This window comes from Odocoileus virginianus, chromosome 1, assembly GCF_023699985.2.
Source record: "Odocoileus virginianus isolate 20LAN1187 ecotype Illinois chromosome 1, Ovbor_1.2, whole genome shotgun sequence".
Taxonomy (NCBI): Eukaryota; Metazoa; Chordata; class Mammalia; order Artiodactyla; family Cervidae; genus Odocoileus; species Odocoileus virginianus.
The window spans coordinates 35,390,501-35,413,411 of record NC_069674.1 but is presented as its reverse complement, the minus strand read 5'-3'; the positions used below and the strand labels follow the sequence as shown (position 1 = coordinate 35,413,411).

At 36.7% G+C, this 22,911-nt stretch overlaps 1 protein-coding gene across 3 annotated transcripts in view; it reads right to left on the bottom strand.

The window, feature by feature from the left end:
• The window catches only part of POU6F2 (POU class 6 homeobox 2), a 387,868-nt gene extending 365,851 nt beyond the window's left edge, over window positions 1-22,017 (bottom strand). For all 3 annotated transcript variants that reach the window (XM_070466661.1, XM_070466666.1, XM_070466672.1), the window contains exon 1: window positions 21,590-22,017. In XM_070466661.1, the coding sequence (XP_070322762.1) occupies window positions 21,590-21,755 (166 nt within the window). In that variant the 5' untranslated portion in view covers window positions 21,756-22,017. The remainder of the gene's footprint in view (window positions 1-21,589) is intronic.
• Between the last annotated feature and the right edge of the window lie 894 nt (window positions 22,018-22,911).

The following is a 22,911-nucleotide window of genomic DNA, read 5'->3' as shown; positions in this document are numbered from 1 at the left end:
TCTGAGGTGGGCACTGTGGTTATCCTCATGTTACAGATGAGGATCACCGATGTTAAAGAACAGTTATGTGGCAAAGCTGGGGAAGTCAGCCTTCTTGAGACCAACTTCAGAATCATAGTTCTATCCCACTGTGCTAAAACCATCTGTTCCTACAGATTATACTCCACTCTTTTCCATTTTGCTCAGTGCCCTGAGGGGCTGACTATACACACTATGTCAAAGCCTCTCTTTCCCTCTGGCTTCCAGTTGGGTATTGTCAATGGAAGGAGGGAAGAGAATAAAACTGGGACATTCAGTACCTTGCCGCTCTTCCTGTAGGGTCTTGGGATGGCTGCATCCCTCAAGAGAGGTGGTCCTTTCCAAATAACACTCTTTTTCCAGCTTTTTGTATCTGTCCCTTCCTTCACCCTTTTGAGGTAACTTTATCCTTTCAGGAAAGGGAGGGAGTATTGGTCCAAGGGTGATGAGCTCCAAGAGTCCAAGAGTGATCAGGGCATTGTGTTACTAATCTTGGAGAGGGGGAGACCATTTCTATTATCCTTTGTGTTTCCCTACATTCTATCCAAACATTTAAAAATAGTACTATTATTATACTTTCCCTAATTTACCTAATCTGATTGTGCCACCTCTTTCCTCCCAGGATCCTGATGAAAACAGCTACTATAATATTTTGCTATGTATAAAACAATTGTTGGCCTTTAGATAAGTAGATGATTCAAAAGAAAACATTTTCCCATCACACTTTTGTTAACATGTCTTATTTGCTCTGTCTAGCAATGTCTATGAAAGTTTATAAATAAGGGAAATGTAATACTGATGTTTTTCCATATAAAGGGCTTACAAAAAGCAATAAGAAAAAAGATGGATTTCCCAGGAGTAGTCAAGAAGAAGCAATTCTCCAGAAGAATTACCAATAAACAAAAATCATAAAAAGATTTAAGCTGGATTAGTAATCAAAGAAATGTAAAGTATAAGAGATATCATATCTTACCTTTCAAATTATCTAAGACTTAAAGATAAAAATCAGGTTTGCATAAGGAATCAGAAAATGGACAGTCTCAAGTACTGTTTATGATGTAAAAATTTGCATATTCTTTCTGGAGAGCATTAAAATATGCATACCTATTAATCTAATAATTCTACTTAATAAGTTAATTAATTACATTAATTAATTCTAAGGACATGATTAAGGATCTAAACAAATTTTTATCTACAAAAAGTTTCAATTTTAAAAATTGAAAAATATCTAACTGTCCCGTAATGGATGGTGACACACCCATATGACAAAATACCTCATAGCCATTTAAGCTGTTGCCATAAAAATGTTTGTTTGCCCAGGCAAATATCTGCCATATAGAGCTCCAATACAAAAGCTAAATAAGGAAAAAGCAAACTACAAAAGCATTTTATTGCTATAGATTACTTGCAGGTCAACAGAGGGTGTATATTCTGGAACATGGGAGCCATGTCCTGGTAGTTTGAAATTTATTCTGAGTTCAATAGGAAGCTTCAAGTAGTGGAGAAAAACAATACTCATAATCCTATAAACTCTATATTACTTGAAGTCTGATAACCAAATCCTGATAAACATGAGCCTAGAATTTCTGCACGAAGAAATACTTTGAAGAAGCCAGTCTGTACAGCTATCATCATCATCATCATTGCCATCACTGTCATTGCTAAAGAAAGTCTGGAAGTAGTAGAGGTTTAGCTTGTAGATGCACCTGGAAATCTACTTTGTCATTAAATTTGTCTTACTGGACTTAAAGGAAGTGGTTTTTGTAAGGAGTTCTGTAGACTGGCATCTCCTATTACATATTTGTGCCACATGCCCTAACCTATAGAGAATGGCTAGGAGCCCAAGCTCCTTCTCCCCCAGTTCCCTCCTCCCCATTCCCACCCAGGGACCTCACTGACAGTCCTGTGTGTGAAGGCTGGCGACCAGCAGAGTTCCAGCTTGGCTTCTCAAGTATTCCCTGGGGGAAACAAGGGCTGGAAGTTACTGATCCAAGGAAAACAGGATTCTGGGCTATAACTCTTCTAATACTGACAAGAATTCAGCTCATGACTTTTCAGTTACTAAAAACCTCTTGGTCAGGCCACCATCTGAACAACATATAGGAGTCCAGAACATTTTAATTTGCTGAGTCCATACTTAAAATAACCACAGTTAATTCTGAGTTTCCATGTTGTTTCTTGCTTCCTCACTTTTCTCAACAGACTCAGAAAAAAGCTTATAGTTCATTTATCTATCTAAAACGCAGAATACTCATTCTTGCTTCTGGTGACCCTTTTCATAGAAATTATCAGACATCAGAAAGTGTGGAATCAATTTTTTATACAAATTCAAGATATATAAAAATTTTTTAAATTAAAAAAAATATGAAAAGGATGTATCCTTCATATAAAATTTTTGAGGTAAAACTCCCCAAATGTAGAATGTATTTAATATTTAAAAGTTTTTTAAAAATTTGTAGTCAGATGATTTTCTTATAAATGACAATAGTTATATGAAATGCCTTTGAACATACCAATTTTCTTTCTCCTGTTCATCCTTCTTTAGAATGTCTGATGGTAGATATAAAAGCTCAGAAATGGTTTATTATAACTGAAATTTCTGTGTGTTATTATCAAAGAGAAATGTATTGGAATTAATATGTTAGGTTTGGGAAATCTATTTTCATTTTCTATAACCAATGGTCTGTCATAGTGTGGACATAGCGGTCTTCCAGATTCTAGCTTCCATCTGCCTCTGATACTCTAAAATAAAACTTCCTTTATTTATTCATGTTTATAGAGTAAAGACTCAGTTTCCAAAATCTAAAGTAAACCTCTTCACCTCTGTGAGAAAAATGAAATTGGTAAAAGTAAGGTAAACTTCAGTAGGATAAACACAGAAATATCTAGAAGATATTCAGCTATGCTCATTAAATGATGTAGAAGTTATTCCCCATATAGCCTTGCCTCAAACAAGATCTGATTATTCATTCAGAATGTCTGTTCACTAAATAAGAGGACATTGCCTCCAAAATGCATTTACTTATATTAATTTATCAAAGAGAAAAGAGATAGATGTGCTGAAGTAATATTACCATAGTGATGGCTTTATAAAAAGTGGTAGAAGAGATGCTGCTGATTTCCAAGGACAGGTTAGAAAACTCTCATTTAGGAAAGTCATATTCCATCTAGTGCCCCTATCTATTATCTATCTATCTATTTTGCTTTCTCTCTCTCTCTCTCTCTCATTGCTTGTCCCTGGAATTCAACCACCATATTATGAGGAATTCAACCACCATATTATGAGGAAGCCCAGGTCACATGAAGGAACAGATAGGTTTTCCAGTCAACAACCCTAGATAAAGTCCCAGACAATAGTCAGGACCAAACACCAGGCATGTGAAAAAACAAGCCTTCATACGATTCCAATCCCTAGCCTTTGAACTGCCTCAGTTGAAACCATGTGGAAGAGAAATGGCCTCTACCAATCACTCACCAAACTGAAGATTTGGGAGCAAAATAAATTTTGTCATTGTTTAAGCCGCCAGGTTTTGATGTGGGTTGTAACGCAGCAATAGATAATGAGACGAAGCAATCATATCATTGTAACTAGAGTATTTGCACTTTAAGAATCAAGTGGTACTTTAAATCCAAATTCAGTAGAAGACCCTTAGGACTGGTGATGGACACTCTGGCTGGGTCTCAGGCTAGACAGGAGGAATGAAGGGAAGCAGCTATACAATTTTGGCCTATGTAGTTTCCCTCAAGATCTCCCACCTTTGCTCATTCCAAAGGCAGATTTCAGTGTTTATAATGAACACTCACCTGGCCCTACCACTTTGTCTACTAAGACCTAATTCTTTACTCTCATCCTATCAAGTGACAACTGAACACAATTCTCTACCTCTGTTCCTTTGCCCATGCTGTTTGCTCAACTTGGCATGACTTCTCTAACTTTGAGAAATCAACCTTAGAAAAATAGCTTATCTAATACAGCTCTGGAGATCGTAAGCATAGCAGTGTAAGAGTTCTTTAGTTTTAGGTGACATGAACTTTTTCCCTCCCCTCTTTCCTCTTTGGTAACAATGAGTATGTTTTGTATGTCCCTGAGTCTACTTCTGTTTTGTAAATATGTTCACTTATGTCATTTTTTTGAGTCCACATATAAATGACATCATATATTTGTCTTTCTTTGTCTTACTTCACTTAGTATGATCATCTCCAGGTCCTCACTTAAACAAAAAGAGAAAGGAAGAGAAAAGCCCTTGTCATAAGGTATTGGGGGTAGATAACAGAGTGAAATGAAAAAGCTAATGATCTAGACCTCAGAAAAGATGATAACAAAGATTCTTCCAGGAATCAAGGTGGTAAAAACGAGTGACAGTCTCTGGGATCACTACCATCTAGAGGTATTCTAGCTGCTTTTCAGACCTGGGGTCACTCAGTTCAAGAGTGATACTCCCAGGAGAGAGCACCTGACCATCTACTTTGAGCACCTGACCGTCACATACAACCTGTTTGTCCAGGAGAAGATAGGACATCTTGTTTGATAGTTCCACCAGGACTATATCCAACTGGAGAGGAGTAATTTGTCAAAGTAACAACTACCTATTGTCCACTCAGTGTCCACCATCACATATGAACCTTCAAACTAAGTTACAATCCCTTATTATTCATTCCTATAGAATTCCCACTTCTCTCACTGAGCATTTCTTACAATGGTAAATTACTAAATTTCTAGACAATCATCACTTCATATTTAAGTTCCCTATCATCTGCAAACTCCATGAAAAAAAAATTCATTCTAATTTGTCACTGTATTCTCAGCACCTAGGACAACACTAAGCACAAAGGTGCTCAATAAATATTTGTTGACTATGTGAACAAACACTTCTTTACCTTTGTTTTTTGTTTGTTTTGGCCACATGGCAGGGCTTATGGGATCTTAGTTCTCAGACTAGGGATTGAACCCATGGCACCTGCAATGGAAGGGTAGAGTTTTTATCACTGGACTGCCAGAGAAGTCTCTTTACCTTAGCTTTGTCATTCATTTTTGTTAATACACACACACACACACACACACACACACACACACACATTCTTACTTTAGTTGAATAGTAGACTCCTGTGGATAGAGTCTATTTCAACTTAATATTCAGTAAGTATTTACCAAGTGTGGATGATGTCCAGAAACATCCAATTCAGAAGCAGTTCGATTCAAAAAACATTTATCTGACACTTAAAATATGCAGGATCTATTATCTGTCCTCTGGAGGCTCGCTACTCAACAAGGGAGGCAGACAAATGCACAAGTCATTGTATTATGAGGCGAACACCAGAAATGGCTGCAAAAGAGGTTAAAAAATGAGAGAACAGTTGGAAAGCAAGGGAAGGAAAGATTCCATTGTAATCTGGGAAAGCAGGAAAGCTGGTCCAAAGATTTTTGACCGTGAAAAAGGGTGGGCAGCAGACTGGGACACAACAAAGGTTTCTGAATAAATTAACCTCTCAATGAGTTCATAATGAGCAACTTAGAGATCACATCAAGATAGTAAATGGTTATTCGCACCTCACCCCTTTAACCTAACTGAAATGAAGTGATATTAGCTAATACATGCTGCAAAATAGAGTCTATAGATTTTTCTCTAAAAGGCTGATATCTGATAGGAAAAAAAGGCATCTCTGAAGGATAGGAAGACCAAGAATCAAGATCTACTTTCAATGGGTAGCATAAAAGCATGGGGCCGATTGCCTTCAAGAATGCCTGATAGTTAGCACGTCTATTTCAATGTTTAAATAAGAAGATAAACTATGAATGCTTAGGGGTGTTTAAGACTATTAGAGTCTTGAGGATTTTGAGAAAGATTTCAACCACTTTGGAACACAAAAGCAGAAAAATCAGTTAAGCAAGCAAACAAACAAATCTTACCTGGAAGAAGCAATTCTTCTTCTAAACACTGACTTTTAGTTAGGACAAACTAAGAGTGCAACTTAACTTTTATGAAAAAATGAAAAATTGGAAGATTCAGCTATAGGGGGCAGTACTGGATGAAAGTATCTTCTGAGTGGTAGCCAGAAGGGAAAGGCATGGGAGAAGCACATTAGAGCTGGCTGACAGGCTTAGTAAATAAATCTGTACCCAAGTCCTGGCATGGCCTGAAGAGGTGAGTTTTCTTCCCTCTGTACAGTATAAACCCTGAAATAGACCCAATCTTGTATAAGTTTTCCCAGTAGCATCTTTTCCATGCTGCCATTACCCAGTGGCACAGCAAAGTGGAGACAGACCTGCTTGTTTACCCAGTAAGAAATTCACAGTAACAAAAGCTGGGACATGCAAAGGGAAAAATAATCTATACATCCAGAGAAGAAAGTCAAAACTGTCAAATAGACACATTATATATGAAGGGGATGGTCATTGCCACTGGCTTCAAGAAGAGTTTGTCTCTTCTGCTTAATATGAACACAACCATGTATATTAATTCGATCTGAAAGCATGATTTAATATTTTTCAATATCACTGCTTATTTATTGACATGAATTGACACATTAATATGTTGTTTAAGAAATGTCAATAATTTCTGATAAATGTGCAAAATGCATGAATAAATATATAATTAAAAATAAGTGAGGTTACCATGGTAACAACAAGAGAAATTATTCTCCCTTGGTGATCCTGACCACTCTGGTATCTATAAAAGCAAGTAGGTTTTCTTAATCTCAGCCAAAAGTCTCTAAATATCCTTAATAAAGGTAATACATTTTCCACAAATATGGCTTCAAATGTAAATTTAACCTATTCAAATATTCACAGCATGTTCAATTCTTAGTGGTATTGTACTGAAAGAGTTTTGAGATTGTTATCTTAGTTTTTGGTTTATTTCTTTTTAAAAAAAATATGAAGAGTTCATTCTTGAATATTAGAAAGTCCTAATTAAACATTGGCTATAAAAATCTCCAAAGGTATGAAGACATCATGGACTTCTATTTGCAGCCATGTATCCAATACCTCATCAACACACAACTAACATTAGGACAGAAGTGCTTGACTTTGGAGGCAAAAAGAGCTCCCCACTGGGGTGGAAAAGACTCATAACCTAACTGAATCTACTTTATTTCTAGAGCAGAGATTACAGTCTTCATTTTCAGCTGAAGTTTGGCTTTTGTGGAGAAAGCTAAATTCAAACAGCAGATCTGATCATTCAAAACCCCTGCCTCATCTGATCATTAATATCTGATCCAGAATCTCTACAAGGTCACTTCTAAATATCAGAAAGATACATTTGGTCTAAGAAGTAGAGGAAAGTAACTCCTATTTATTAAACACTCCCATGAGCAGGCACCTAACTTGTTTTCCTTTATGTAATCTTTAACACCCTGAGTGTGCGCTAAGTCACTTCAGTCGTGTCCAACTCTTTGCAACCCTTGGACTGTAGCCCACCAGTCTCCTCTGTCCATGGGATTCTCCAGGCAAAAATACTGGAGTGGGTTGCCATGCCCTCCTCCAGAGGATCTTCCGGACCCAGGGATAGAATCCACATCTATTATGTCTCCTGCATTGGCAGAAGGGTTCTTTACCTCGAGTGCCACCTGGGAAGTCCCCTTAACACCCTATCGGATTGTCACTCAAGCTCGTGTGTTACAGAAGAGGAAACAAGAGACAAAAGGGGCATAGCTCTGAGCATAGGCCAAGAGCAGTGATTTGAACCCTGGTTAACTTTCTGCTGTATCGTCTCCCCCTAGCTTCATGTGACTTCAATGGGATGTTTAACTCTCTCTGCAACTTTGCGTAGTTCACCTTGATAAGGTCATACAGGCATCTTCTAAAACTCTCTGAGCATTGAACTGGAGGCCAATGCTATGTTCCTCATTTGGCTACAATGTGGTCAAGGCGTAAAGAAGTAACTGCTTGGCCTAGAGTGGTGAGTTCCATCAGAGAGAACTGTCCACCTCAGAGGAATGCCACCCAAACATAGTCCACCACCAGGCGATCCAGTTGAACTACAAGTTAGAGAAGCATTTGTTGTCGCCCACAGACATATGGTTTCATATCACGTCCCACTGCCAAAATTATTTTTAAAATTTCTATGATTTGAAAGAATCACATACTCTTAACTTTTCAAATTTAGAAAAGAGGAGGATATGGAACTGTCCCTCCACCCTTGCTCACCACTTGGCCCACATGCTCTTCAAGATGAAGATCATCAAGTACTGTCCCTTCTAGAAACTGCTCATAATCTATCGTAAGTCTGAATCCTTTCCTCAACAGACTTTGGGAGAAAGCAGTGACTCACATTCCTAAAGAAGGAAGGGTATTGTCATCAGAATGAAAGATGCACAGAATCTTTCTCTGGCCAAGAAAATTTTGGGGGCTGATGCTTCCCAGAGCATGGCTCATTCCAAAGTCCTCACAATTTTGCTTGTCGGTTTTTGGATATCCGTTGCTAAGAATTAATCAAATTCTTTCTGACAATGGCAAGTTCATTTTCAACTCTTAATAAAGTGTGGTAAGCTGGTGTTTGTTGGCTGCATTACAGGCACTCAGTAGGGCTCTACACATGTCATCTCATGTCAACCTCAAGACTTTCCTATAAAGTAAGTCCCATCAGTAACTCATTTAGAGATGGGGAAGCTAAGGCTTCCCGAGTAACTCAGACAGTAAAGAATCTGCCTGCAATGCAGGAGAACCAGGTTTGATCCCTGGGTCAGGAAGATCCCCTGAAGAAGGGAACAGTGACCCATTCCAGTATTCTTACCTGGAAAATTCCATGGAAGAAGAGCCTGGTGGGCTACAGTCCACGGGGTTGCAAAGAGTCCGACACCCCTGAGCGACTAACACACACAAGCTAAGGCTTAAACATTTTAATGTACTGACAGGTAGCAGAGCCAGACTCAAATCCAACCAGCTCACTCCAGAACCTTGCCCATTATATTACACTGTACAATAAACAAACAAGAATCTTGGAAGGATTGTAAAAGCAGGAGAGGAAAAGATAAACCGACTTCATCTATCCTTTGGATATGACTAAGAGACAATTGCAAAGAATCACATTTGTTTTAAATCATAAGCACCAAATTAATGCAAACACTATGAATGTCTTCTGGCCTGAATTACTTCATAATCCTCTCTTCTTTCTCACTTTTTGGAGGTCATATTTTTTCTAAATTCTTAGGTTATGACCAATAAATAACTTCTGGAATGCATAACACTGAAGATTAAGATTTCCTGAAGAGTCTCATGACATGAAGAAGTAAATATAGAATGTCAGTGTATAGCGTTGGTTGTGGGCTATTTACTGGTGGGGCCACCCTGTCTTGTTCATTTTTGCATCCTCAGCATCCTGGTAGTGGCAGAACTGGACTAGGTGATTGATTCTCTCTGATGATTCTCCACTGAGTCCTTAGAATACAGCTCCTTTCCACAAAGAGGATACTCACAAATATTTGTTGAATCGATGAATTGACTGTTGAATTTGTTAAAGGCGTAAACCGTAGAGTAAAGAAAAGACTCATATAATAAGTAGGAGAGATTATGGGTTTTAATTCTATTACACCATGCCGTAATTACATTGTATATATGCACACCTCCTTTGTTTTGATATGTGAAAGTAGCACAAAGCTAAGGTCATTTTCAAAACACTTACTGCAAAGAAGAAAAATGTAAGAAATGAAGACACATAGAGTTGATGAAAATTTTTAGAAGTAATTTCAAAGATTTAATATAGAAATGATCCCAGGATATCATGGTTTTGTTTTCATCAACTGTTTTATTTTGAGAGGAAAAACTGGTTCCTCTAACTCCTATAGACTTGCCCCCGCCCCACCACCAAAAATAAAAATAGAATGTTTCTTTGTATGGCTTTGTGAGTGTCAAAGAGCAAAGGAGGAAATGTGATGAATTTTAACAGAGAATAATAATAGTAAGTTTAAAATTCCTTTATTTATTCTTTAGTACCCTCTCCGGAAAAGGGTATATATACTAAGAATGGCATAAAATGACAAATATAATAGCATTGTAATTTCAAAGAGTACAAAATGTTAAAAATTTGATAACCGTTATAAACTAACCTCATAATTACATTTATATTGAAAATGTCATCTTTTATCTTATATTAAATATATGAAATCAATTGTTAAAGTATTTAAAAATAATTTCACATATATATTTCTCTCCTCTGATAGGCAAAACTGTGCTATTTTGCCTTTACATTGCATGAAGTATTTCATTATATAAGCTAATTTCAAATATTGTTATACTAAAAGCATTAAATCATTTTTACGTTCACTTGTTAAATGTTCAAACATGGTTACATTAAAGGAGACAATTTTAGCTTTCAGCCATCTATTTGAAATTTTTAAGTCATCTTTTTTTTTCTAGGCTGCAAAAGTGTATTACCAAATAAACTGACAAAATATCTCAGCAACTAACATAAACGTGCAATTTTAATGCCTTCTAATCACACAAATCAATATGAGATTTTTGTGCTTGTGCATGACCTTTTTCAAATTATCCCCCCATTTTGGCTGAATCAGAATGAGTGTGGGCTATTTGATAAAAAACCCTAAGTGTGTGAAATGAGAGCCCTCGCCTCTTCTGCCAGACTCCTCTTGACAGAAAGATGATAGAAGCATCACATCCCTGAGAGAGTAAATGCAAACTGACAAGAGATGAGCCTTTAGATGTTGAATATAATCTTGAATTGTGCTTGAAGTGTCTTATTATCTTGTCTTTTGATGTCTGAAGGGGTGGCTCATTGTTAGGAAAAGGAAAACCCTCACGCATCTTTGCCATCTTTAAAAATTGTTTGGCCTTTAACAACTGCTCTTCCAGAGAATGTCCATTTCTCCTGACAATAAATATGGCAGGTCATCGGCAAGTGACAAACAATTTACTTTACATGCCACACTTTTATGGGTTTTGAGAGCTCATGTGGAAGTGTATTTTAAAAAGCCCAGAGAAATTAGCAGTATTACCAATGTTAAGAAGATTGATATTTGTGGGCATAAACTGATGTGAAGTTACTCGTCCTGGTTATTTCCTGCTGCTTCTGGTTTTATATTTCATGGGTGCCAGATTCAAAATCCAAGTTTTTTATTTATCATTGACTAAAAATAGTCAGGGAAAATAAAAAAGCAATCATGAAGTCTGAAAGATCCCAGGAAGGAAATGTACTCATACCGATTTCCAGGGCACATGGCACTACTCAAACAGTATATGAACAAAAATCCTTTTACTAAGTAGAATACTCAGATCAACATTGAGCTTGCTGAATTTTGCCTTTTATCTCAGACCCTTCAGCACTTTTTAATTTTTGCCGTCCTTCTGGGTACCCTTTGCCCTTCATATCTACCATTTGTCTTGTGATTTTTGTTTTAACTTAAAAGTTTAATGATGTTCCCAGTCAATAGGATTCCTTAGCAGCTAAATCACAGTCGTGCTAGCTTTCTGTCACCTCGCCAGATTTTGTGAAAGCTTTCAAGATCTTTTCTCAGACCTCCGTCACTCTAAGAATCCATAAGAATTCTCAAAAGGACCATAAACTGTTACAGGGTTCAGGTTATTGTATCATTATAAAAACATATTGATACACTACAGACAACAAGACAGGTAGCTACCATCCTAGACTAATACAACCATGTCAATGCCATCAGCAATCTCCAATCTGACCAGTTTTTTGTTTGTTTGTTTGTTTTAAAGCAGGAGCTGTAGACATTCATTCATTTTAAAGTAATGCTTAATTTCAACACTTTACTGATTGTCTGCAGATTCCTATTAAATTGTTGCAGAATTATTATGAGCATAAAATACAACCAGAGAAGTAAAGAGTCAAGACTAAAGTGAAGAAATAGACTTGTATAGCTAAAAACTTGAGCAATTCCTCAGGTAGCTCTTACGAATAAAATCTGCCTTAATTTTAGAAGTCAGAATAAGATGAGCTAATCTACATCTAAAACAACGGTGCATGTTGCTTTCCAAAACTGCATGAAAGTTTTCCCACAAAAATCAAGTAATCCCTATCTTGAATATTTACCCCTGCATACATAACAGTGAAGTACATAAATATAATTAAACAGAGCCATTAAAGTGTTAGCTTTATTTGATATTCCTTTCATGCTTCTCATTTTGAAAATTTGATATTTCCTTTTGGACACATTTCTACTCTGCAGTGTTTTACTAAATGAAATTAGATACGCTAAAGAAAAAAAATTCAGGTTGGGAAAAGGGCATTTCATCCTACAAACCACTTCTGCATCTGTACACTTTTTAGTATGGGAAAAAAATGTGTTTTCCTATTTGATTTTTTATTCTCTTCTATGCTTGGTTGGTTTTGCAAGAATTCATTGTGTAATAATAATTTTCCATGCTTTTTAAACAGCTTCAAATGTTTGCATTTTTAATCAAATTAATCCTCAGCCCCTTTCTACTTTAACCATGATGATTCTCTCATGCAATAAGTAACCCCAAACCATTAATTTATAAAAATAGATCTTGCCATATTGATATGAAAAGACAAATCACCACATATATGGCCATCAAGAACGGCAAAAGGAGATTAATTACACCACACTATTTTAAAAGTAAATGTTTAAAATGTGATTTCTTTTCATGCATCAACCACCCATCATATCTTGCTATGTGTATATGTAAATGTATGTTTAGGCACATGTAATTCTTACAGAAATGTGTAACCAAAATTGTGCTTACTGCCTATTGCACAAATGCCTTTTACTTTAAAAAAGAAAAAGATAAATATTACATTGTAGCATATGTATATCCCACAAGTAGACAAATATTCAAGTTCCCAATATTTAGAATCTTCTTTAGCATGGGCAAGTTTTGCATGTTTTTAAAATCTGTTCCGTATAAATCAAAATGCATAGAAACGCCCAAATCTCTTTACTGAATTAAACTGCACAACTTCTGAGAAATCCTGTTGTCTCCTCTGCTCAGTGAATAGCAGCTTCAAAGAAGACACTGGAACTTGGATTACAGCCCACCTGTGCCTGAAGCAATGCTATAATATAGCTAGTTGTCTTTTATTGGCGGGCTATTAATTTTATCTGGAAACAATTTTTTAAAATATACATAGGTATGGGAGAAGGACATTTAAGTGACGTGTGAATACCTTTCTTAATATTGTGATAGAGAAAATACATGCATAGTACAAATTTAGCAAGACAATTTGAAGTATCACACAAACACAGGAGAAAGAACAGAGAAGAACACACAGCAGACAGAAATGCTTTCCATGGGGAGTGTTACAGTCAGCCACTGTGCATTCGTAGTGCCTCAGAGAGAAAATGCAGGAAAACACAGATAAAATACAGAAGTGATAAGAAAATGGCAAATGTGCATTGTTAATTTAAAACACTGTATTAACACTGATCTTTAAATATGGGTTTCTTGACTTTCACAAACTTTTATCTCACTTGAGTTTTTTTTCCCCTCATTAATAGGATGAAATTAAAATAACACAAGATATTTGAAAAATACATCAATCTGGAAAATACTATTATTTCACAGAAAAAGATAAAGCACTCAGAACACATTCATTACATTGTTTCATTGTGTCATGTCAGGTGTCATCGGTCCATGATAAATGTCCTAAAAATATCTTAATATTTTACGTCATTCTCAGGCTAAACTAGCAGGTTTTAAATTATTCACTATCTTAAGGAATACAGGTTTCATTACAGAATCCCATTTTCAAATGGTCTTCAGTACAACGAAACTCTTAAGTCTATGTAGTGTATTTAATTATGTAATGATGTTACTTAGTTTCTTTAATTGTAATATGATCATTTTTTCTCCTATTTTCAAATAGTTTTGATAGCAGTACAGTCCTCTAATAAAAGTGACTCATACTATTTTAGGTATGTTGTTCCAGGTATGTTGTTGTTTCATTTTAATGAAAATAAAAACCAGTATGTTCTTGCCACTCTAAGACCTTAAAAGCACTTTAAAAAAAAGAATGAGAGAAGTTTGAGCTTAGACTCTCTTTTAAAAACTCAAATGAAATGTATATATAATATTCATCTAACATCTAGGATTTTTTTTTAAAGTATCAGTTAACGATTAAAAAGAGGAGTTATGTGCCTTGACTAAGGTGGTTTTAAAAATGATCTTTGAGCACTTACTCAAAACATTAATTTCTATTTCTCTGAGAGTGACAAATTTCTTCAACCAAAAGTGATTCAGTGCTACTTTTCCTGACCTCTGTGTTCACATTAAAAAGGATTGGTCCATTTTTGATAGCTCACAATAGTGTCACAATATAAAGTAAGAGATGTAACCAAACTAGTGTGCCCTTGTTTCATATTTGTAGGCAATCTGATTTTTTTTTTTTAAGGTGGACTATGTTTTTCTTATATTATTTTTTATTGAAGCATAGTTAATTTAAAATGCTGTGTTTGTTTCAAGTGTACAGCAAAGTGATTCAGTTACAAAAGTTATATGTACTCATATATATTTTATTTTTCAGATTATTTTCCATTATAGATTATTACAAAATATTGAGCAGAGTTCCCTGTGTTATATGGTAGGTCTTTGTTGTTTATCTGTTTTATATACAATAGTGTGTATATGTTAATCCCAAATTCCTAATTTATCTCCCCCCACCTCCTGCTATTCCCTTTTGTAACCATAAATTTGTTTTCTATTTATGTGAGTCTATTTTTGTTTTGTAAATAAGTTCACTTGTATCATTTTTTTTTTAGATACATTTTCTCTTGATTTTGAGAAGCAGAAGGTGGGAGTTTACATTTCAAACACTGAGTCAGGTCAACAGGTTTAATAAACACACCTCATCAGAAGCCCCCAGAATGTCAAAGCCCAAGTAATACTTTATGAATGAATTTTAATATAAACATTACTTGAAGCTATTTTCAAAGAAAAGCCCAGTGTTGACGGATTTAGAACCTCATTCAGGCTCATCATATAGGGTATATGTGCAACTGTAAAATACCATTTCAAAACAAACTATGCTCACTTATTTCCTTCTCAAAGAAAAGACATTGGAAATTTAAATGGGAAAAAATTTAAAAAGTAAGACTGAAATGGCTTTCATAAAAGGACAGCTGAACAAAAACACCAGCAAAGTACAGAACCTAGGAAGGCAATAAACAAGAAAATTTCAGAGCCACTTTGGATATTAAAGAGAAACCCATCCACCCATCCAGTGGAGAATGGCAACTGTCACTATGAGCTTTCTCTAGCTACCTCTGCCTTCGGATATTTTTTAAAAATTTATTAACCTGACAGCAGGAAACTTTACACAGATTGCCCCCTGACAGGGTGCCAGTTTGGTATAAACACTTTGCTATCTTTTTCTTTAGCATAAGAAAATCAAGAAACATGAGAAGTGGAGCCAGGTGCAAATTTGGGCAAATGCACTGGCTCCTCTGATGGCCCGCATTCCTAGGGAGGCCCCAGATAATCAGGTGCAGCCCAATAGCAGAGCCGCATCCTTCATCCTTCCTCCTTCACATCTACTTTCTTTTTAATGTGTGAATGTCTGATGTATTATTAATCCCCAAACATAAACCAGCAAGGTCACCAATCAAAGAAAATACCTGCTCTCTCACAAATTATCTGTTTACTGTCTAATAACCAGTAAAGTCCACTGCCAAAAGTCACTTATATCTATCTCATTTTTGAAGTGGGAGAAATATTTATTTGGTCAGTTCTTGGAAAGAATAATACTCTGTCATTAAATCAGGCAATTAGAAAAGAAAACAATCTACCAAAGGGCTGAGCCTTGGGAGCCTGAATCCAGAATGCCCCTCTTTTTATTAATTATGACATAAACCAAGCTGTATGAACTACAAAAATACTATAATGTCATGTAACCTTTAAATCAAAACCTCCCAGACAATAAAAATACTAAAAAGGGATCATTCGAAGGGGTGATGGTACAGAGTAATGTAATTTCTAATACTTCATCTTCTTTCCAATTGTTTACAGGACCATTTAACCACAAGGACAACAAACTATAAGCACTCTAGCAATCAAAATGAAAGAAAAAGTGTAAATTTGTATCTGCATTTTGATTCACTAATGTATTACGAAGTAGTAACATCCTTAGATACTGAAATATAGAACTTCAGTCTTTATACAGAGGTCTGACCTCAGTACCATAGGCATGGCAAAGAGATGGAAAAAGAAAACACTGAGAAAGTTCCAACTCAATCTATGTCACATATGGTGCACTTTCGTTCATCACAGTGCCCCACAGAAATGAACATAGTTCAATGTAATATAGTGAGAACATGGTGAGGAGTTTGAACATCAGAGACACTTCATAGGAATTTATTTTTATTTCCAAGCTTACACATTAGTGCTATTCAAAGTGGATTTATTTATCAGTGCAGTATATTAATACTTTTTGGTGGGGGGAGGGACACTAAACTTAATTTGTCTAAGCACACACAAGGGATTTTATAAAGAAATACCTTGGTGCAGTAGACTTTCTTAAATGTTAAGAAATGCCTCTAAAGGCGCACTCCCCACTCAGCAGCCAGAGAACAACACTGCATGGGCTTGTTTGACTATGAAACCAGAATTGATTTTTGACAAATACCTTATCGTGCACCTCACTTACTTATGCAAATTGAGGTTTCTACTGGTTTCTTTTAAATCACTGGTTAACTCTAATCTCTGACTCAGATTAGTTGACTTTAAAAGATGTTATTTTAAGGTTTTTCTAGCAAAGCACACTTTCCTCAGTGAAAAACTAGTATTTATTTTCAATAGCCATAATATTGAAACTTTTAAACATGTACAAAGCATGGTACATATTTTCAATACATCTATTTCTCTAGGGAATTTTCCTTATCAACTCCCAGCTAAATCCCTCTTGGGCTTAAGCCCCATTACTGATTCCTTGGCCCTAGCCTATTTTATCAGAATATTATAAATATCAAGACATTGAAAGATGTTTAAATAAAGTAACAGAGTGATGCCATGATGAAGGCCTTCACTAATGCACAGGCGAGAGGCAGCTTTACCACAAAGCGCAGTTCTTATAACGCCCCACCAATGACCTCCATGCTGACCTGCAGAGACCACTGTCTCAAGGGGTGACAGACAATTTAGTTCTTTATCCTTTTGTCATTGGAAATGACTCCACTGCCATAAATTCTAATCAAGTCAAACTGGATGGCAACTTAAAAAAAAAAAAATCTAATGCATGTTTCTATGAGAAAGATAACAGAAAGGAAAGGAAAAGAAAAACCCCATAGAGAGTGCATTCTCTAGGCTAAGAATCGCTGACCCAACTTTCAATCCTTTTGCAATAGTTCATAAATAAATGACACCGAAAATACCCACCTTTATAAGTATCATTGCAAGCAATTGCTTTTAACCTAAAAACCCACACTATTGTAAGAGAGAACCAACTACCAATTTTTATTTCAGGTACAATGTTTTTTAAATGTTTTTGTTTGTTTATGTCTCAGCTCAAGGCTTTAGAGCTATGTGCCCACTTCCCATGCAGTGGGTATAAGTAAGCAACTAACCCAGCCACCCAAGGTAGTTGGGACTGCAAGAAAAGCAATCATAAGGTTTAACTTGAAACAATAAAAATATTCCCAGGAGGAAGACTGTTAATAAATCATCTTTCGAATTTCAAATATATATGAGAGAAAATATTTAGGGCATGTTTTATATGATCTCACTTCTGCTGCTGTGACTGCATGGGAAAACTTTAGTACAGATATTTTTCTAGGGATATATATTATTTTTATCCTTTCTGGGGCCATTTTCCTCACCAAGTTGTTGATGCTACCATTTGAATTTTAGCATCCAACTTGACTGAATGTGGAACATTGAATTCTTGATGGGCATAACTAAAAACGAAGCACCACATTGACACAAGTGCTATAAATGTCACTAGAGAAACACAGCAACCTCTTCCGTTTGAGATTGTTTGCCAAAGGCCAGTTTTGAGTGGTTTCGAATATGGACATCACTCATCACATATTAAATGACTGGCCCTGTGTGGCATCACTCATCTGATCACGAAGCTGAAACACAGGGAGACACAGAACCAGATTCTCTGATAATACTTCCTGATGTGCAAGTCTACTCTTCCTCCATACTATTTCCTACGGCTCAGAGCTTAGCATGACAGTCAGAAACTGAAAAGGGAAGACTTATTCCACAGTCTTTACAAGAACAAATAATGCACTACCTAATGATATCACAGAGAACGAGCTAACCACGTGTTTCTCAATGAAATGTGAATTCATCTCTCCTAAGTGTACTTTAGTTTCCATGGCTGTTCAAGTTAAGCAAAACATTACCTCTGATGTAATCACTTTATCAAACACAAGGGTCCTTTTCTGAACTTTCTCCTTAGGCTGGCATATGGCCGCTGGTTTCTCCTTCTGGTGTGCTGAGACGCTCAGAGCACTGAAGAGTCTGCACCATGTGTTTCCCTTTGGATGCTTCGGAGTGCAGAGGTGCAATTTAAGGAGAGGCATAAAAGGCCCAATGGTTCCTGGGATTTCCTTTGTTTATCCATAGAGGGCATCTGTATTAGCCTTTCTCCTGTACTTTTGGGCTGAAGGTGTCATACTGTGAGAGAAACAGACTTGTCCTCTGGACTGCTAATTTAACAAGACACAAAACGAGGACGGCGCTCCAAAGAACTCTATTTATACTGAAATTTCGGTTACAATAAAAAATGGAACTTTCTGTCTCCTGTCAGTAAATGTCTCTCCACAAAAGTAAACTGATCATAACACAAAAAAATTGTCTTAATCGTCTCCTTTCATTCCAGAAGCTTGGTTTTCAAAAATACAAGGAAAATGCTATAAATGAAGCATGGTTTGAGAGAATAAGTTAGAAAATCATTGTTTAGAGATAAACCTGGATGCTCTCAGTTATTTAGGAAGAATGCAATTCTCCATTACCAAGAGAAGAGTATAATCATAATCATATATTAAAAATGAGAAACTTGAACATACTCAGGTCAAATAATAATCGTCCATTAAATTAGTATCAGTTAAGTGTTGCCAAAGTTGTGAAAAATTCTGAGAGAGTTATACTAAAAAGTTTTAGCCAGTTACATAAACTGGAATTCCTAATGCTAAGTCCCAATAATATTTAAAGGTGAGAGCAGAACAGACCTAGTAGCTAAGGAAACCTGCACGAACATTGAGATAATAAATGGCAAGATTATTGTTAAATGAAATGGACAGGATAAATATTCAATTTAATTTTCCATCTATCAGAATTTCACAGTAAAATCAGTTTGGAAAAAAAGGCATCCCTCTGGGGTGCTTTCTAGTCTGTCTGTCTCATATTTTCTTCAGTTTTTTTCTTAAGTTTTCAAAACTGCTCATCTCCTGGTTTCTACTTTATCTAATAGAAACTGGAAAATATTCACATTGTGTTTAAAAAGCACTCTAGAGATCGAATAAAATTAAGTGAATAAACAAGATATATTAGATATAAGATGTAGATTTTGTAGGGTTCTCAGCCACAGACTCAGAAGGTGAGCATTCCAAAAAGTAAAGACGAGTATCATCTAAAATCTACTAAGATTTTCACACTTCACTATGATTCTTCAGTTTACTCCTTAAAGATTCCACTTAAAAAATATATTTTCAAAGAAATTTTCATTCAAATTTCTTTGATCGCCCACCCACCTTGGATTTTTTTTTTAAAGCTTATTTCTCTACACACCACACCAATCAGTAAAAGGTGACATAACAAATCTATGACAATTTTCAACATTGGAAAATCTAAACAAATGTTGAGAAGTCAAAGTAACTGCTTTATTTGGAAAAAAAAAAAACAATTTGGGGTTTCAAGTCAAAGTCTACAAAGAGCATTTACTTTTAAAAAACGCAGGCAAAGTTTAAGAACACATAATTCATTATCTGCAGTTATGTTGAATTCATAATTGATTATATTTTAAAAGTCAAAGTGCTTGGTATTAGTATATTCAACATCAAAGAACCTGGAGGCCGACTTTGGCCTTCCTGTAATTTACAATTTTATCTGCCTTCTCTCACTAACCCCTTGAAATGAAATGAGTATTTTAGAACATAACTCTTCCTACACAGATAAAAACTTAGACTACAACAAAATATTTCTTGAGAGTGAAAATGCTAAAACCTTAATGCCTAGGTATGGAAAATTTATGTCAGAGATGAAACTGCTGCTTTTCCAAGAAAGGGTCACAGGACCAAATTTCTTGTAACTGGCATCTATTATACTCTTAAGTATAAAACAGCATTTTACCAACAGAAAATCTGATACAGAAAGTTTCTCTGCAACACTCCTCTAATGTTGGATTGAGTGAGTATTTAAAATCAGATGAAAGCTCGTCTTTTGAAGCTAGCCTGAAGTTGCCAAACTATCTCAGGTGCTTTCTTTCTATAGTTTTGCATTTTTCAGCTTATCTTTTTAATTGAATTAATAACTTTCTTAAAAAAGCAGTCTATACCATGATGCTGTGTTTCTTGAAAATTCAGGCACTTGACTGTTTTTTAACTTGTTCTCTGCCTGATCTATATCTATATCTATATATATATGTATATATACACATATCTCAGGTTAGTATATATAATATGAACAGGTTAGTATGTGTTATATATGTGCATATATAATATATATTTAGTGTCATAAGTATATAAACACTTGGAAATTATTAAAAGCAAGTGTTTCAGGAACAAGTGTTCTGAAAACCTAATGTCACTCTATCCCATAAAGTGCTTCTCCAGCAGAGACATCTATCACCATCCATCACTCAGTCACACACCTCAACACAGCCTGGTCCCCTTTCTGATTAGAGATCACAATTGCTTGAGTTGGCTTACAGAGTGTCATCTGTTTGAATGACAGATGTCTTTGCTGGAGTGGCACTCTGCTTGTTCTTGTTTTGTTTACGAAACAAAGATTTCTAAAAAGGATCTGGGCTGCCTCCACATTTAGGACGAGGCTGTAAACATCTGTTAAAGGGGAATGGCTGAGAGGAGGGATGCCATGGATCTATTTTCTTCCCTCATCACGCTTGTAAAAGAAGAGACGTTCATTCTAATTGTGATTACAAAATGTTATGTCTTTGAGCCATACCAGGAGCCACCTTTGTTTACCTGCAGAGAATGACCAGTATTGATATTTTTTTCAGTTCCCCTCTTTGGTCTTTTGACTACAGATAATAACTCTTTACTCTCCTTCCCCTTAACAAAAGGCGGCGAAGCAACCCGAAACCGAGTCGATATTTATTCAATAAACGTTAACCAATTCTCACAATGGAACTGATTTCCTGATGATGATTTTCATCTTCTTTTTTTTTCCCCCCAGTGATTTCTAGCCTGGGGACGCTAGCAATATCTGACCAGTCCACAGGGGCAGGAGGAAGTTGCTGGTCGGAAAAAGTTTGGAAGACACCCTCCCAGCCAGCCTGGCATCTGCTGGGGAGGCTCACCCCCCTCCAAGATGCCAAGATCCTCTTTGGTACGGAGAAGAAAATTGAATGAACCACAGGGGGAGGGAAAAAAGAAAAAAAGAGGAGGGGTGGGGTGTGGATGGCTCTCCCGGACACCAGGGTAGGAGTGAAATGAAACACCTAGACAGACTTACCGAAAAGCTTGCTGGGAGTGTCCTCGCTGTCATTTGATTCCGCGGCCGCAAGCAGGGGCTCATTCAGCTCGCTGTCTGAAGTAGCAGCCTTGTCCTCACCTCTCAACTCCGCATTCATTTCACTCCGCGCTGACAGCAAGGGCTTACTGACTTGTCCAGCTATCATTGGATCCTAGGATGGGGGAAAAGAGTGCAGGGGAGGAAAAAAAGTGGCCGCTTGAGTGTGTGCGAGTTCCTTGCCTCCCTCTCCTCTTCTCTCTCCCTTGCACACACACACTCCCTCTCTCCCGTCTCTCTTATCTCTGACTGCTCCCGCTGCTATTGCTGGCTGCAGTCAAGTGAAGAGCTATTACAGATCCGAGTTCTCCATTCCTCCCCACCCTATTAAAGCTCAACTAGCATGAGAGAGATGCAGGAGGCTTCCGAGAGGGGGGGAAAAAAAGGAAAGGAAAAACTTCTTTGAAAGCAACCTAACCAACACAGCTTTAATTGTGGGATGTGCTTTTGTGCGAATGTTTTTACACCTTGTGCAGTCTTGAATGCAGGAAGAGGGTGGGGGGGAAAGTGCGGGGTTTCTACTTCGGCAACAGACTCAAAGGAAGGAGCACCCTAGGGAGGACCCATGGGCTATTTTAGGAAGCCCTCTCCCTGGGGGAGAAGCAATTAAACCCTATCCCGAGAGCAGAAAAAAAAGAGACAGGGAGAAAAGAGTCCTCCAAAGGCTTTCAATGGAATGAAAGAGATTTCTTATGTAAATTCTAGCAGTACCTTTAGAAGTTGACTTGGCTGGTCCCAGATTTGGGACTGCAGCTGACCCCAAATCAAATGAACATTTGAAAGCAAACAACAAAAGAGATGAAAATTGGTTTACAGGTTTTGAAAGGAATTGGAAAAAAAAAATACTTACAAACTGTTCAACAATTCGGATACCTAGAGCACCCTATGCCCAGAGCATCAAAGAAAAAGAAAACAAAAATCACCTCCGAAAAGGCAAACTTTACCCCCCCAGTATTTTAAAACTGCTTTATCTTCAGCTCATTAGGAGGGCATTTTAGGTTCAGCAATATTTTCCAAGGGAAGCCTTTTATTCCACTTGCTAACTAAGACGCATGATACTGTGGTGGCACCGATATTGGATGCAGAAAAGCCAGAAGTGCCCCTTTTGCATTATCTGGGAGCTATTTATTGCCAAGTTCATGCCTAAATGGTTCCTGAGCAGGAAACAGGTGACCAGTGCCAGAGCAGGTGGGGCCACACGCTCCCTGTCCCATCATTACATTGGTTGCGGTTTGCCTGTGGTTATTTTTTTTTTTTTAATGTAT